The 15,188-nt window shown below is 46.8% G+C and overlaps 1 protein-coding gene across 1 annotated transcript in view; it reads left to right on the top strand.

The window, feature by feature from the left end:
* ALK (ALK receptor tyrosine kinase) overlaps positions 1–15,188 on the top strand; it is a 697,757-nt gene that overhangs the window by 608,002 nt on the left and 74,567 nt on the right. The window contains exons 10-11 of the mRNA XM_044918826.1: positions 12,893–12,987; positions 13,160–13,285. Coding sequence (XP_044774761.1) covers positions 12,893–12,987; positions 13,160–13,285 — 221 coding nt within the window. The remainder of the gene's footprint in view (positions 1–12,892; positions 12,988–13,159; positions 13,286–15,188) is intronic.

Genomic DNA, 15,188 nt, shown 5'->3' with positions numbered 1-15,188 from the left:
ACCAACCTTGCAGCCCAGGGATAAATCCCACTTGGTTGTGGTGAATAATCCTTTTAATGTACTGTTGGATCCTATTGGCTAGTATTTTGGTGAGAATTTTTGCATCCATGTTCATCAGGGATATTGGTCTGTAATTCTCCTTTTTGATGGGGTCTTTGTCTGGTTTTGGGATCAAGGTAATGCTGGCCTCATAAAATGAGTTTGGAAGTTTTCCTTCCATTTCTATTTTTTGGAACAGTTTCAGAAGAATAGGTATTAGTTCTTGAAATGTTTGGTAGAATTCCCCTGGGAAGCCATCTGGCCCTGGGCTCTTGTTTATTGGGAGATTTTTGATGACTGCTTCAATTTCCTTAGTGGTTATAGGTCTGTTCAGGTTTTCTGTTTCATCCTGGTTCAGTTTTGGTAGTTGATACATCTCTAGGAATGCATCCATTTCTTCCAGGTTATCTAATTTGCTGGCATAGAGTTGCTCATAATATGTTCTTATAATTGTTTGTATTTCTTTGGTGTTGGTTGTGATCTCTCCTCTTTCATTCATGATTTTGTTGATTTGGGTCATTTCTCTTTTCTTTTTGATAAGTCTGGCAAGGGGTTTCTCAATCTTGTTCTTTCAAAGAACCAGCTCCTAGTTTCATTGATCTGTTCTACTGTTCTTTTAGTTTCTATTTCATTGATTTCTGCTCTGATCTTTATTATTTCTCTTCTCCTGCTGGGTTTAGGCTTTATTTGCTGTTCTTTCTCCAGCTCCTTTAGGTGTAGGGTTAGGTTGTGTACTTGAGACCTTTCTTGTTTCTTGAGAAAGGCTTGTATTGCTATATACTTTCCTCTTAGGACCGCCTTTGCTGCATCCCAAAGATTTTGAATAGTTGTGTTTTCATTTTCATTGGTTTCCATGTATTTTTTTAATTCTTCTTTAATTTCCTGGTTGACCCATTCATTCTTCAGTAGGATGCTCTTTAGCCTCCATGTATTTGAGTTCTTTCTGACTTTCCTCTTGTGATTGAGTTCTAGTTTCAAAGCATTGTGGTCTGAAAATAGGCAGGGAATGATCCCAATCTTTTGGTACCGGTTGAGACCTGATTTATGACCTAGGATGTGATCTATTCTGGAGAATGTTCCATGGGCACTAGAGAAGAATGTGTATTCCATTGCTTTGGGATGGAATGTTCTGAATATGTCTGTGAAGTCCATTTGGTCCAGTGTGTCATTTAAAGTCTTTATTTCCTTGTTAATCTTTTGCTTAGACGATCTGTCCATTTCAGTGAGGGGGGTGTTAAAGTCCCCCACTATTATTGTATTGTTGTCAATGTGTTTCTTTGCTTTTGTTATTAATTGCCTTATATAATTGGCTGCTCCCATGTTAGGGGCATAGATATTTACAATTGTTAGATCTTCTTGTTGGATAGACCCTTTAAGTAGGATATAATGTCCTTCCTCATCTCCTAGTACAGTCTTTGGTTTAAAATCTAATTTGTCTGATATAAGGATTGCCACCCCAGCTTTCTTTTGGTGTCCATTAGCATGGTAAATGGTTTTCCACCCCCTCACTTTCAATCTGGGGGTGTCTTTGGTTCTAAAATGAGTCTCTTGCAGACAGCATATCGATGGGTCTTGTTTTTTAATCCAGTCTGATAGCCTGTGTCTTTTGATTGGGGCATTTAGCCCATTTACATTCAGGGTAACTATTGAAAGATAGGAATTTAGTGCCATTGTATTGCCTGTAAGGTGACTGTTACTGTATATTGTCTGTGTTCCTTTCTGGTCTATGTTGCTTTTAGGGTCTCTCTTTGCTTAGAGGACCCCTTTCAAGATTTCTTGTAGGGCTAGTTTCGTGTTTGCAAATTCCTTTAGTTTTTGTTTGTCCTGGAAGCTTTTTATCTCTCCTTCTATTTTCAATGACAGCCTAGCTGGATATAGTATTCTTGGCTGCATATTTTTCTCATTTAGTGCTCTGAATATATCCTGCCAGTCCTTTCTGGCCTGCCAGGTCTCTGTGGATAGGTCTGTTGCCAATCTAATGTTTCTACCCTTGTAGGTTACATATCTCTTCTCCCGAGCTGCTTTCAGGATTTTCTCTTTGTCTATGAGACTCGTGAGTTTTACTATTAGGTGTCGGGGTGTTGACCTATTTTTATTGATTTTGAGAGGGGTTCTCTGTGCTTCCTGGATTTTCATGCCTGTTTCCTTCCCCAAATTAGGGAAGTTCTCTGCTATAATTTGTTCCATTATACCTTCTGCCCCTCTCTCTCTTTCTTCTTCTTCTGGGATCCCAATTATTCTAATGTTGTTTCGTCTTACGGTATCGCTTATCTCTCGAATTCTGCCCTCGTGATCCAGTAGTTGTTTATCTCTCTTTTTCTCAGCTTCTTTATTTTCCATCATTTGGTCTTCTATATCACTGATTCTCTCTTCTGCCTCATTTATCCTAGCAGTTAGCGCCCCCATTTTTGATTGCACCTCATTAATAGCCTTTTTGATTTCTACTTGGTTAGATTTTAGTTCTTTTACTTCTCCAGAAAGGGTTTCTCTAATAACTTCCATATTTTTTTCAAGCCCAGCTAGTATCTTTTAAGTGATGATTCTGAACTCTAGATCTGACATCGTACTAATGTCCGTATTGAGTAGGTCCCTGGCAGTCGGTACTACCTCTTGTTCTTTTTGCTGAGGTGATTTTTTCCATCTTGTCATTTTGTGCAGAGGAGAATAGATTAATGAGAGAACAAAATGCTAGCAGAGTAACAACGTCCCCAGAAAATATACTCTAAACAAATCAGAAAAGACCTGAAGCAGTGGGAAAAGAAAGGGAAAGAGAGAAAAAAGAAAAAGCAAAAAAAATGAAAAAGATAAAGATAAAGATAAAAACAAACAAAACAAAACAACAACAACAAAAAAAACCAGAATGTGATCAAATATGATCAGGCTGGTATATAGATCAGTGCCACCCACTAGATTTTGGGTGTATTTTGGTCTGTTAGAAGAAAGTGCCTCCCAAAATTTTAAAGAAAGAAAAACTTATATATGTACAAAAATAAGGGTTGATATGATAAAGGGATGGAATATGACTGTAAAGATGAAAATTATAAAAAATTTTATAAAAGGAATTGATAAGAAGTTGTTTGAAAAAAGAAAGAAGAGGATTTAAAAAAAGAAAAAAAAAAGGGAGAGAATGTGATCAGGCAGGGGAGTAGAAAAAACCATATACTAGAGATTTAGGGTATATTTTGATCTGTTAGAAGAAACTATCTCAAAATTTTAAAGAGAGAACAACTTATATATATATGCCAAAAATACGGGTAACTACTATGAAGGGATAGAATATTACTCTAAAAATGAAAAATAAAAATGTTTTTTTTTAAAAAAGGGATTGATAAGATGTTGGTTGAAAAAGGGAAAAAGAAAAATTCAAAAAAAAAGAAAAGAAAAAAGAAAAAAAGACAGTTAAAAAAAAAAAAACTTAACTTTGAAAGACTAAAGAATCATGGTAAAAAAGCCATGAATTCTATGTGCAGTATTCCCCTAGCGCTGGCGTTCTGCCATTCTCATTGATCGGTAAACTTGGTCTTGGCTGGCTGTTCTCGCTGATCTTCTGGGGGAGGGGCCAGTTGCCGTGGTTCCCAAATGTCTTTGCCGGAGGTGGAATTGCCCTGCCCTTGCCGGTCCGGGCTAAGTAATCTGCTCGGGTAGCTCTCCAGAGCTTTTGTTCCCTGCGAGCTTTCCGTACAGCTTTGGATGCGGAGAGTGAAAATGGCGGCCTCCCAATCTCCGCCCCGGAGGAGCCGAGAACTCGGGGCCCCGCTTCTCAGTGAGCCCCCAGAGAAAAGCCATAAGTCACTCCCGTCTCCCCGGTCTCCGGCTGCACTCCGTGCTCACCCGGCCTGTGACCGCGCGTTTCTATCTCTGGCACCCGACCCCGGGTGGAGTCTCCAAACCCAGCAGATCCCTGCGGCGCACTCCCGCGCAGCTCCTCCCAGGGGAGGAAGGTGAGTCTCCCCGGATCTGCCGCTTGTTGGGTCCCTGCTGGAGGAGCAGGGGCCCGACTGTGCCGCGGATCACGGTTTATGGCAACCCCGAGCTGAGAGCCCGCGCCTGGGCTCCGCCTCTGCAGCCGGCTTCCCTGCTCTGTTACCTGGGAGCTCTGCCACGCTCAGGCACCCCCGGTCTTTCTGTGGCCCCGAGGGTCCTGAGACCACACTGTCCCAGCGAGGGTTCCACCCCCCACTTAACCAGTGGAGCGACGTCCCTTAGCGGAGCAGACTTTTAAAAGTTCTGATTTTGTGCTCCGTGGTTCTATCACTTGTCAGAAGCCGCCGACGGAGGCCCCTCCCCCGCCATCTATCCTCCCGAATATCGCCTCGGATTCACTTCTCCGCCCGTCCTACCTTCCAGAAAGTGGTCGCTTTTCTGATGAGAGGGTTGTTGCTATTCTTTTCTTCGATCTCCTGTTGAGTTTGTAGGTGTTCAGAATGGTTTGATCCCTATCCAGCTGAATTCCTGAGACCAGACGAAATCCAGGTCTCCTACTCCTCCACCATCTTGCTCCGCCCTCGAACCATATCTTCTTTATCCATTCATCTGTCGAAGGACATCTTGGCTCCTTCCACAGTCTGGCTATTGTGAACATTGCTGCTATGAACATTGGGGTGCATGTGCCCCTTCTTTTCACTACATCTGTATCTTTGGCGTAAATACTTCATGGTGCAATTGCTGGGTTGTAGGGTTGCTCTATTTTTAACATCTTGAGGAACCTCCATACTGTTTTCCAGAGTGGCTGCACGAGCTTGCATTCCCACCAATAGTGTAAGAGGGTTCCCCTTTCTCCACATCCTCGTCAACATTTGTTATTTCCTGCCTTGTTAATATTTGCCATTCTAACTGGTGTAAGGTGGTATCCCATTGTGGTTTTGATTTGTATTTCGCTGATAGTGATGTTGAACATTTTTTCATGTGTCTGTTAGCCATTTGTATGTCTTCTTTGGAGAAGTGTCTATTCATGTCTTCTGCCCATTTTTTGACTGGATTATTTGTTTTTTGGGTGTTGAGTTTGAGAAGTTCTTTATAGATCTTGGATACCAGTCCTTTTTCTTATCACTTGCAAATATCTTCTCCCATTCTGTGGGTTGCCTCTTAGTTTTATTGACTGTTTCCTTTGCAGTACAGAAGCTTTTTATCTTGATGAAGTCCCAGAAGTTCATTTTTGCTTTTGTTTCCCTTGCCTTTGGAGATGTGTCTTAAAAGAAGTTGCTGTCGGCGATGTCGAAGAGGTTACTGCCTATGTTCTCCTCTAGGATTTTGATGGATTCCTGTCTCACATTGAGGTCTTTCATCCATTTTGAGTTTATCTTTGTGTATGGTGTAAGAGAATGGTCCAGTTTCATTCTTCCACATGTGGCTGTCCAGTTTTCCCAGCACCATTTACTGAAGAGACTGTCTTTTTTCCATTGGGTATTTTTTCCTGATTTATTGAAGATTAGTTAACCATAGAGTTGAGGGTCCATTTCTGGAGTCTCTGTTCTGTTCCATTGATCTATGTGTCTGTTTTTGTGCCAGCACCATGCTGTCTTGATGATCACAGCTTTGTAATAGAGCTGGAAGTCAGGTATCGTGATGCCCCCAGCTTTAGTTTTCTTTTTCAACATTCTCTTGGAGATTCAGGGTCTTTTCTGATCCCATACAAAATTTAAGATTATTTGTTCCAGCTCTGTGAAAAATGTCAATGGTATTTTGATAGGGATTGCATTGGAAGTGTAGATCAAATTCATTTTTTTAATAATTGCAGAGCCCCAGGCTCCAGACACAGAGATTCGAACTCAGGAGGTCACATATTAGGCCAAGGATACATTTTTTTTTAAGTTTCATAAGTGATTTTGATGTTTGACCACATTTGGAAGTCACCGGCATAAAATGTCAGATTCAGATTTCTTGTGGGCAAGACAGGGAAATGACTGACTAGGGAAGGATCATTGTCACATTGTCATCAAACATATATTAAGCCCCCATCAAGCACAGAGGATGGAAAGGGGTGTGTGACCCAGCCTCTTGCCAGTCACAGGGCCTGCATGCTGAGAGGCAAACAGCAACACATGTGGTATTGTGCAGAGTCCAACAGCATGGCCAATGTTCAGATGGCGTGGTGACCTCCCTGTCAGGGGGGATGTCATGGAGAACATGGATTATTATAAGATGGACCTTGAGGAAAATTTAGATCTTCCAGAAATGGGACAGGGACAAGAGCATTCCAAAGAAGGCCTCAGGATGAATGGAGGCTTATAGGCAGGAATGTTTTATGTGGGTTCAAGAATAGCCAACTAGGTTGTGTCAGAGAATCCTGAGCAATCTCCTTGGCAGAAGGTGAGCATGGATATTGGGCCACATATTTTGGACTCCGCACTGTAGAGGATGGGAAACCAGAGCAAGGAGACTTGAAAGCTCTGTGAGGGACCAAATGTGAAATGCTCTGCGCCTGGAAATAGAGCTCAGAAGGGGAGAAGAGGGGCTGGAGGAGAAGAGTCCTCTTCTGCTGCCACCTTCTAAATGGCACCATTGGCCCAGGACAGCCATGGATCAGCCCTCCAAGAGGAAGGGGATAGATGTGGCTGGTGGCTCAGCAATGCAATGTGCAGCCAGGCATAGATACATACAAATCAAACATTCATAACTCTGAAAGTATCTGGCCCTGTTTCTTTCTCAGAAAATATCCCAGATCACTGGAGCTAGGAGTAGATTAGCAATTCTGAGCTTTAAATACTATTTCTAACACTGATTTACTGTGACGTTTGGGACAAGTTGTTGTTTTTGATTGCTGAGTTTCCACAATCAAGAGTGCAAAGCAGTGAGAGAGATCCTGCCTGTGAGCCTGGTTTTAAGAAGTAGTCACGCAAAATGGCAATAAGTGAACCCCTTTCGAATAACAGGATGTTCAGATCTTCTCAAGATTTCCTTGGTAATATCCACAGCTCAATTTACAAGTCAACGGATGCGCATGTTTTTCATAATTCTTAGTGCCCCTCAAAATGTAGACCTAAGTTCTCCGCCCTTTTCTCCCCAAGCACAGAGTTTGGAACTTAGGGGGAAACTGAACTGCTGATATTTGAAACAAAGCAGAATCCAGTTCTATACATGCTGTTCTCTAGGATCTCCTCAGTGTACACCACTTCTACCCTCACCTCTGTGAGGTGACGCATAGTCTTCATCTCATCTGAGTCCCATACCTGGGTTAACAGCTGCCTGATTTGCATCCTGCCCACACCTTCAGTATGCCCCCTAACACCCCGCCCCTATGTGATTCTTCTGTCCATAGCCCTACCATTGTCTGAGACCTTCAGTTCTTCAGAGTCTTTCTTGACTTCTCTCTCACTGCCCAGATTCAATGTTTTTCCAGGATGTACATTCTAGCTCTATGGGGGCAGAACTAAAAAGGTGTATAGAAATCTCCTAGTCACTGAATAATATGAATCACAAGTCCTCTGAATTCCTCAAGGTCAGGGTCGATATCATGTGCATCTCTATACTCCCAGCTACAGACATGGTGCCTGACTCAGAGTAAGAGCTCAAATAATCTTTGCTCAAAGGCAGAGGGGGAGATATGGAACTTATAACACTCCTGAGGAAGCACAGATTTCTAATAAAAATATAAAACAGGAACAACGAACTAGAATCTCCCATGCTAAAGAAAAGCTTCCACTATAAAAAAAAAAAAAATACCCATATTACATAGATGAATTTTTTTTTAAACTAAGATGGTGCTTAACAAATTTCAGTGACTTGCCCAGGGTCCTACCAAGTACATAGCCCAGTCCTCACGCCACTCTACCTTTTGAAACTCGGCCCTCACCAAGCAGAGAAAGCTGCTAATTCACCCTCATAAAGATATTTCTGTCAGGAGAGAAGGGAACCAGCAACCACCCTTTGCCTGGGTCTTCTCACCGTGGAGAATGCCTCCGCCTCTGGTGCCATCTCAGCTCTCAAAGCCATAAGCACACACAACAGCCAAGAGTAGAGGAAGGAGCTAGTGTCAGAAAGGTGTCCTGAGAAAGGTGCAGTGGACATCCCCGTCTCTTGAGCAGAATGGATGCAGGTGCTGTCTAGCTCTGGACAGCCTTCCAAAGACCCCCAGTTGTTCCAAGGGATCCCTGGGGCAAGTGCATGACCTCTCCTCCCTCGGGGCACTTGACACTTTTGAGCCTATTGAGCAGGTGTATTCGTGCACCCGTACCTCCCCTGCTGGGCCAGGGCTCCTGGAAGCAAGATCTGCCCTTCACCATTCCCTGCAAACCTAAGGCCCAGGGAGAGCTCAATATACATGGTGCAAAATGAGAAAATGAAAGAGCAAAGTGGGAACTTGCCAGAGAAGGGCTTCTTCCCTCCCTGCAGTCTGGTGGAACACCCTGGTGGCAGGCCTTGCCGACTGGTGGCATGCCATGGCAAATGTGGGAACCAGAACCATTAGTCACACACAGCCAGTGCCTGGAAGCCTGGGACTGAGACTGTGGAAGAGTGTGAGTGATTCTCTGTGCTTGTTCAGCTTGGCTGAAAACTCATTTTCTCCCCTATTCCACCCCAAAGGGCTCCCTCACAGAAGCCAATTCATTGTGAAAGATCTCTATGGCCCTTGGAAACCTGGGAATCACTCTGTAGTGACTCCCCCCTCACTGCTGTGGGGGTCATGATGGCCAGAGGGGAAACCAAGTCAGAGCATGGTAAATTCCTTCTGAGAGTTGGGACTGAGCAGGAAGAGAGGGTGCTTCCAACTAGTGAGTCTGGCCTTTAATGTCCAGACCTACTTTACTGTCGCAGAGCCAGACTTCTAGAGTCAGGCAGGGCACACATGTCCAGCCCTGGCCATAGTGATCTGAGCCAGGCTGGTCCCAGGAACCCAAAGCTGGCCATCAGCCACTCCTCTTCAACTGGTAACTGAAGTCAGTTATGCAGATAATAGGATGAATGTAGTGGGGCTTTTTCATCACATACATTATTCTAATAGAAATGCATACCGTGACCCGAGCTTTGTGACAGTCCATTTTAGAAGACTTCTGCGGAGCAAATCAAGTGCGCAGTGAGAAATTGGAAAAAGCATTTTTCCTTAGCAGTATCTGCCAGCTCTATCCTAAGCAGCCAGAACCCAGACAAGCCTCAGCTGCGAGAAGGGATGCAGAACACTCCCCCCACCTTCTGAGCCCACTAAATGGCCCAGAGGAATCTGAGATGTGGTTGGTGCGCATCCGTTAAATAAATGCCTTTTACCCAGGCTGGCCATTCTTTCTTGCTCTCTTTCTAAAGCATTGCTATTCCCTCAGTCCACATTCAGACACACACCTTTTTGTCAGCTACTTAAAATCATTAAGTGAACTTAATTAGGTTTGTCAATCCCTAAGGCTGCCAGGGTGGCAAATAAGGCATTATATTCATTGTCCATTAACAGTCTGTTGCCTGAACCAGACTGTGCGTTTTCGGAGCTGTGCATGAGTAGCATCAGCATTTCCTGCGCAGAGATCTGCTCAGTGAGTCTGGGAGACACCCAATTTCAAGGCTGTCCCCTCTAAACCTGGCCCACTGCCCCAGTGGCCACCTCCCCGAATCCCCCAGGCCAATTTTCAGCAGGCCTCTCTGAGCAAGAACAGAGTCAAGGGGTATGTTCTTTGTGTGAACACAGGCTCCAACCAAGATCTCAAGCCAAGTCTGTTTTATCCACAAGTTTCAAACCCCACCAGCTGGAAAAAAGAGAAGAAGCAACAATAATCCATGCAATCAAAAGTGTCTTATTTGGAAAAACTGGAAGAGCTGAGCAGGTGTGAACTATTGAGGGGCAGGGAGTGAAATCAATTGCTAAAGGCTAGAAAGAGCTCAGCTGCCATGTTCTTAAATAGCACAGAAGAGTGAGGGAGCTGGAGGAACCCCGAAGAGTTCGCTCTTCCCTTCTCCTTGACCAGGCTGCCCACAGAGAGGGAGGGCTAGGTTCTTCTAGCCATGGGGGCTCGATTTCTTTCTCTTTATCTTTGGGATAAAGAACAGTGAAGTAACCAAATGTTTGTTAGAACCTGACCTCCGTAATCCTGGCAGTAATGTGGCATGGACCTTGCCTTTCCTTAGACCCAGAGAAGTCCACCTGGTACATGCTAGAACTTTCCAGTCTCAGAGCACTCCACCTGGTACATGCTAGAACGTTCTCTCAATCCTAGAGCAGTCTAACTGGTGCATGCTAGAACTTTCTCTCAGTCTCAGAGCACTCCACCTGGTACATTGCTAGAATGTTCCCTCAATCCTAGAGCAGTCCAACTGGTGCATGCTAGAACTTTCAGTCTCAGAGCACTCCACCTGGTACATGCTAGAACTTTCCCTCAATCCTAGAGCAGTCTAACTGGTACAAGAGCTACAGCTTTTAGTCTCAGTGCACTCCATCTGGTACATGCTAGAACTTTCCCTCAATCCTAGAGCAGTCTAACTTGTACATGCTAGAACTTTCAGTCTCAGAGCACTCCATCTGGTTCATGCTAGAACTTTCCCTCATTCCTACAGCAGTCTAACTTGTGCATGCTGGAACTTTCAGTCTCAGAGCACTCCATCTGGTTCATGCTAGAACTTTCCCTCATTCCTACAGCAGTCTAACTTGTGCATGCTGGAACTTCCTGTCAACCTCAGAGCACTCCACCTGGTACATGCTAGAACTTTCCCTCAATCCCAAAGCACTCCACCTGATATATGCTAGAACCCAAGACCTGAGGCCACGGCTGACCCTGGAGAGTGACCTGGTATCTGTACTTTTGCGGGGGGGCGGGCAACAGGAAAGACAGGTTGCACCAGAAAAACTGAGAGCCTTGAGGAAGTCTCACCCATCTTCAGCAAGGAGGGGGAAGCAGAGCCAGGAGCAATCTCTTCTTCCCCTGGGGTTCAGCTGAAGACACACAACCAGGTACCATCCAAAGCAGAGAATCCTGAATCTCCTGAATCTGGATGGCCCCAGTGGCCACCTGGCCTCTCGGCTAGTGCCCCCACAGAACAGAAACGCCCAGATGGGTCCTGCTGTCTCCTCCCTGCCCCAGCACCTACCATCCCCAGACCCCATTCCCAGAATGCCTTTGCTCCACCCCTGCCGTCCCCACACCCCAGCATGACCCACCTTAGTCCCCCCACACCACCCGCCCCGTCCCCTCCCTGCAGCCTCTGGAGTCTGGAGCATTTGGGGCAGGGTCGGCAGGGTGGCCTTGTGGGTGGACGGAGGCCACATTGCATGTTTACATCTGATTCGACATCTGATCGAGTCTTCCCTGATTGTTAGGAGTGTTCCTGACTCCAACTATGTGCAATTCCCCGTGTCAATCAAACTCTTTTAAACAGCAGCTGCCACTGTTGTTGCCTTGCGGAGCACTTTAGAAACTCTTCTATTTAGAGACCATGCCAGCCCCAGCCTGCATCACGCCATCCATGCTAAAAGGCCCAGTGGCGGCTTGAGAACCTTGCAGCCCTAATCTCTCAGTAATGAAGAAGGAGGGCAGAGAGAAGGGAGGGAGAGCAGAGAGGGGAGGGGAGCCATGCAGTCTCCCAGGAAGGGCCCAGTTAGGGCAAAACGGGTTTTGTCCCTCTCCCCCGTGCTCAGCGGGCACACACAGGTAATTCACTTGCTCCGGGCCCAGGCCGCCTGCAAGGTATGCCCGTGACACTCAGCACCTGGCCTGGCCCCTCAGCCTGTGGATAACAGATGAGGAGGTGGTAACCTAGAGTGGAGAAATGGGAAAGGTGCGCCGTGGGGCCTTACCCACTGCTCTTCCACCCAGGGATGTGATTCTTTCTAGTCTCCATCCCCAAGTGGCTCCGTGCACCTGTTCTCTTGCTGCCTGCGAGTAGCATCTCTCTCACCCTGGCAACTGCTGCAAACAGAACAAGACGACAGTGTTAGGGCCCCTGTTTGCCCCCTGAGGATCCCAGGCCTGGCTGTGTCCCAGGTGACACGGGCTGGAGCTGGGAGCTCATCTGCCGACAGAGTCCCCTGGGAAATCTAAGGAAACCGTGACCTTGCCGTGGCTCATGGAGAAGCCTGATGCTGTGCGTGATACACACATGCCGCTCACCATCCTTGCGTCTTTCCACACCCCTCACCCACGAGCCACGGGGGCCGGGCCATGCGCTGAGTCATCCCTCACTCCAGTTCCTCCGCCACAGATGTCCTCCCCTCACGGTTCCCCAGCCCCACATCCACACCTCTGAGTCTTCGCCTTCCTTCGAAACCAACTTAAAGGCTGCCTTCTCTGTGAAGAAACCTCAGTAGGTTTACTGTTAATACTTACAGTCTGCTCTGTGTTGGTTACAAACACTCCCAGGGATCAGAGTCAAATTATTTAATATTTAACAACGGGTCAGGCACCACACAGAGCAGCCCCAGTGGAGACTGACACTGGATAAGACACCAGATCCTTGAGATCCTTCCCCTACCCCGCTGTGCAGGGGGTTAACTTTTCAGTTGCTGAATAATGGGGAAAACTAGGGGTACCAGGAAAGGAGCCATGGGGACACTTGGGGGACAGTGGCTCTTTATCAGATGGTACAGAAATATTTTAATAATGACTTGGGCTCCACCAGGGAGTACCCACTGAATATCAAGCCTACCCATTTCTACCCACCCTCCACACCAAAAAGTGAAAGAGGTCTCCTCGGAGCTTCAGGGAGTACTGGAACCTTCAAGCCCCAAACTCCAGGATGGATTAACCTATGGAACAATCCCTCAGCAAGGAAGTAGGGGGAGCCGTGGACTGTTCCCCTCTCACAACTGCTCTGTGATTAGGGGAGGCTCACACGAAGGACCGCTATGAGCCAGGCATCGGCACACATCGGCCAGATGCTGAGTCCTGCCAGGTGACTGACCCACACCGTTTCTCACACACGCTCCTCTTAACACCTACAGGTTCTGGCTGCAGATTGTTGTGTGGTGGGGGCAAGGATCCAGAGCCACCGTGGCTTTTGACAATATCTCCATCAGCCTGGACTGCTACCTCACCAGTGAGTTCACCCTGTCCCTGGCACTTGTCCCCAACCCAGACAACCCCGGGCCTCACTCTCCCTCCTTAACCTGAACCCACCTGCCTCTCCCACCTTCCCCGGGGGCATACTCTGCTCTCTCCCTTAAATCAAGCCTCACTTAACTCAGCGCACGGGGTCTTCTCTATTCTAGTCAGTGGGGAGGACAAGATACCACAGGATACGGCACCCAAATCAAGAAATCTATTTGAGAGAAACCCAAACAAGGAGCCAAAAGCCTGGGAAAGTACAGGAGAGATCCCCGTCTTTGACCCCACAGGTAAGGGTTCAACTTACAAATTTGAGCAAAGTCATTTTCTGTTGTTGTTGCAAAAGGCAGAAGAAAGATATGGGTTGTGATGGCAGTGGGGAGCTGTGTTTAAAGAATAAAATAGTCAACCTTTAAAAGGACCATCACCTATTCCCTGGCTATGGGGCTCTAAGAGGAGGTTGTTTGGGTCTCTTATTGCCTGGCTGAATGGAGCGTCTGGAAGTTGAGCAAAGGAGCAACTCTCCTCTGTGCCTGGGGAATACCCAGGCACCAACACGAGAGAACCAAGCTGGTCTTTCCTCAAACTCAGTCCCTTGAAACCACTCCCCATTTACTGAACAAAGGAAACCTTACATTAGACTTCTTGTAAGGGGGGTTGGGCCCCAAACCAACGTTATTTGTTGCACAAAGCCAGGCTAGCCCATCACAGGTAAAGGCCCCAAAGCTTCAGGTTCAACACATTTCCCCAAACCTTGGTTCCCTTCCAAAGCTGTCTGTTTCAGCATCTTCCAGGCTGAAGGACTTCTCATGGGGACTCTTGCTGCTTCAAACACAGGCTTCTTCAGCCTCTGGCTCTAAACCATGGTGTGACTTCTCAGCTATTCTTTGTACAAGGAGGAAATCTCCTAGAATCAGTCTCCAGAGCCAGTATGATGTTCCTGGGCAGTTGTTAGGCCTGTGAGCCTCGCCCCAGAGAAGCTGGGGCCCGACACCAGCAGGTCAAGGGGTTCCCCCGGGTGGGCTGGGTGCCTGGGTATGGGAGTGAAGTGAATAACCTGGAGAAGCACGTGTACAGCACTGTCCACCCATACTCTTTTTCCAATAAAAGATCACTTTATTAAAATAGCAATAGATAAATGATAAATTTCTACTTGCAATGTAAAATCCTTGTTTAGTGCAAAGTACAAAGAAAAAAACAAGTGGAGACTTACACCTTCACACTAAATTCATTGACTCTCAACTTATTATGTAAATATCAGCTTTGCTTTGTCTTCTAAGAAAGAAACCCCTCCTTTCTCTGGCTGAAAAGCCACCCTGGGTGTAGCTCTCTCTGTCTCCGATTCCTACCTGATCTAACCCAGCGGCCAGACCAGGGGGAAAGAGTTCACTGCTTTTCCCCCTCACCTCTCCCCTCTCCTCCCTTCACCTTTAACTAAATCCTCAAAACACTTTTTCATTTGTCTACATGAAGGGGAACCTGCCACCTCTATTTCCCTACTCTGCCTCATCATTCATGAAAACGGCTAAGGTGAGGGCCTGCAGCCTTCTGTCCATTGTTTGCCGCCCCTCCCCTCCCTGCCACCCCACCCCAGGGACAGACCTCCAGGACTTCCCGAGCCCGGTCAGTGACTGCCTCCCTGCGATGCATTCAGGACACGTTGGGCAAACCTCGTGGCAGGCTCCGGCCCTGCCTCACCACCAACACTGATTACATAGCAGGAGCTCCGGAAAAACTTACCGACTGACGGACTGATGGGGTGATGGGGTGGGTTGGGGTGGGTGGCCCTTGAGGCTTGAGATCAGTTCTTGGATGTTGGCAGCCAGCACTTAGGAGCAGCCATCCACCCCGCCTGACTCCCCAGTTTATTGCCATATAACTCCCACTGTCCCTAAAAGGCTCATCAATGAGGGTCCACACAGTGGCCACTCAGACTAATGAAATCATGCGGCGGCTGGAAAGCGGCAATGCTCCCCCACCACCTCCAAATAAAATCGGAAGCGAGTGGCTGCCTGAGAGGCTGGAGCTTCCTCTGCTGCCCAACCCAGCCTCAGAGCAGGAGGCAGGTGGCTATGGGACAGTGTTCTGTCTCCATGCCCCGTTCTGGAATGACCCCACCTCTAAGGGAAGAGGACACTGAGGCAGATACATCCCCAAGCAGCCTTAGTGGGTTCCTTGGAAAGGCTTTAGAAA

Source organism: Neomonachus schauinslandi, chromosome 10, assembly GCF_002201575.2.
Source record: "Neomonachus schauinslandi chromosome 10, ASM220157v2, whole genome shotgun sequence".
NCBI classification, from domain to species: Eukaryota; Metazoa; Chordata; class Mammalia; order Carnivora; family Phocidae; genus Neomonachus; species Neomonachus schauinslandi.
This window is presented reverse-complemented; position numbering and strand designations above follow the sequence as displayed.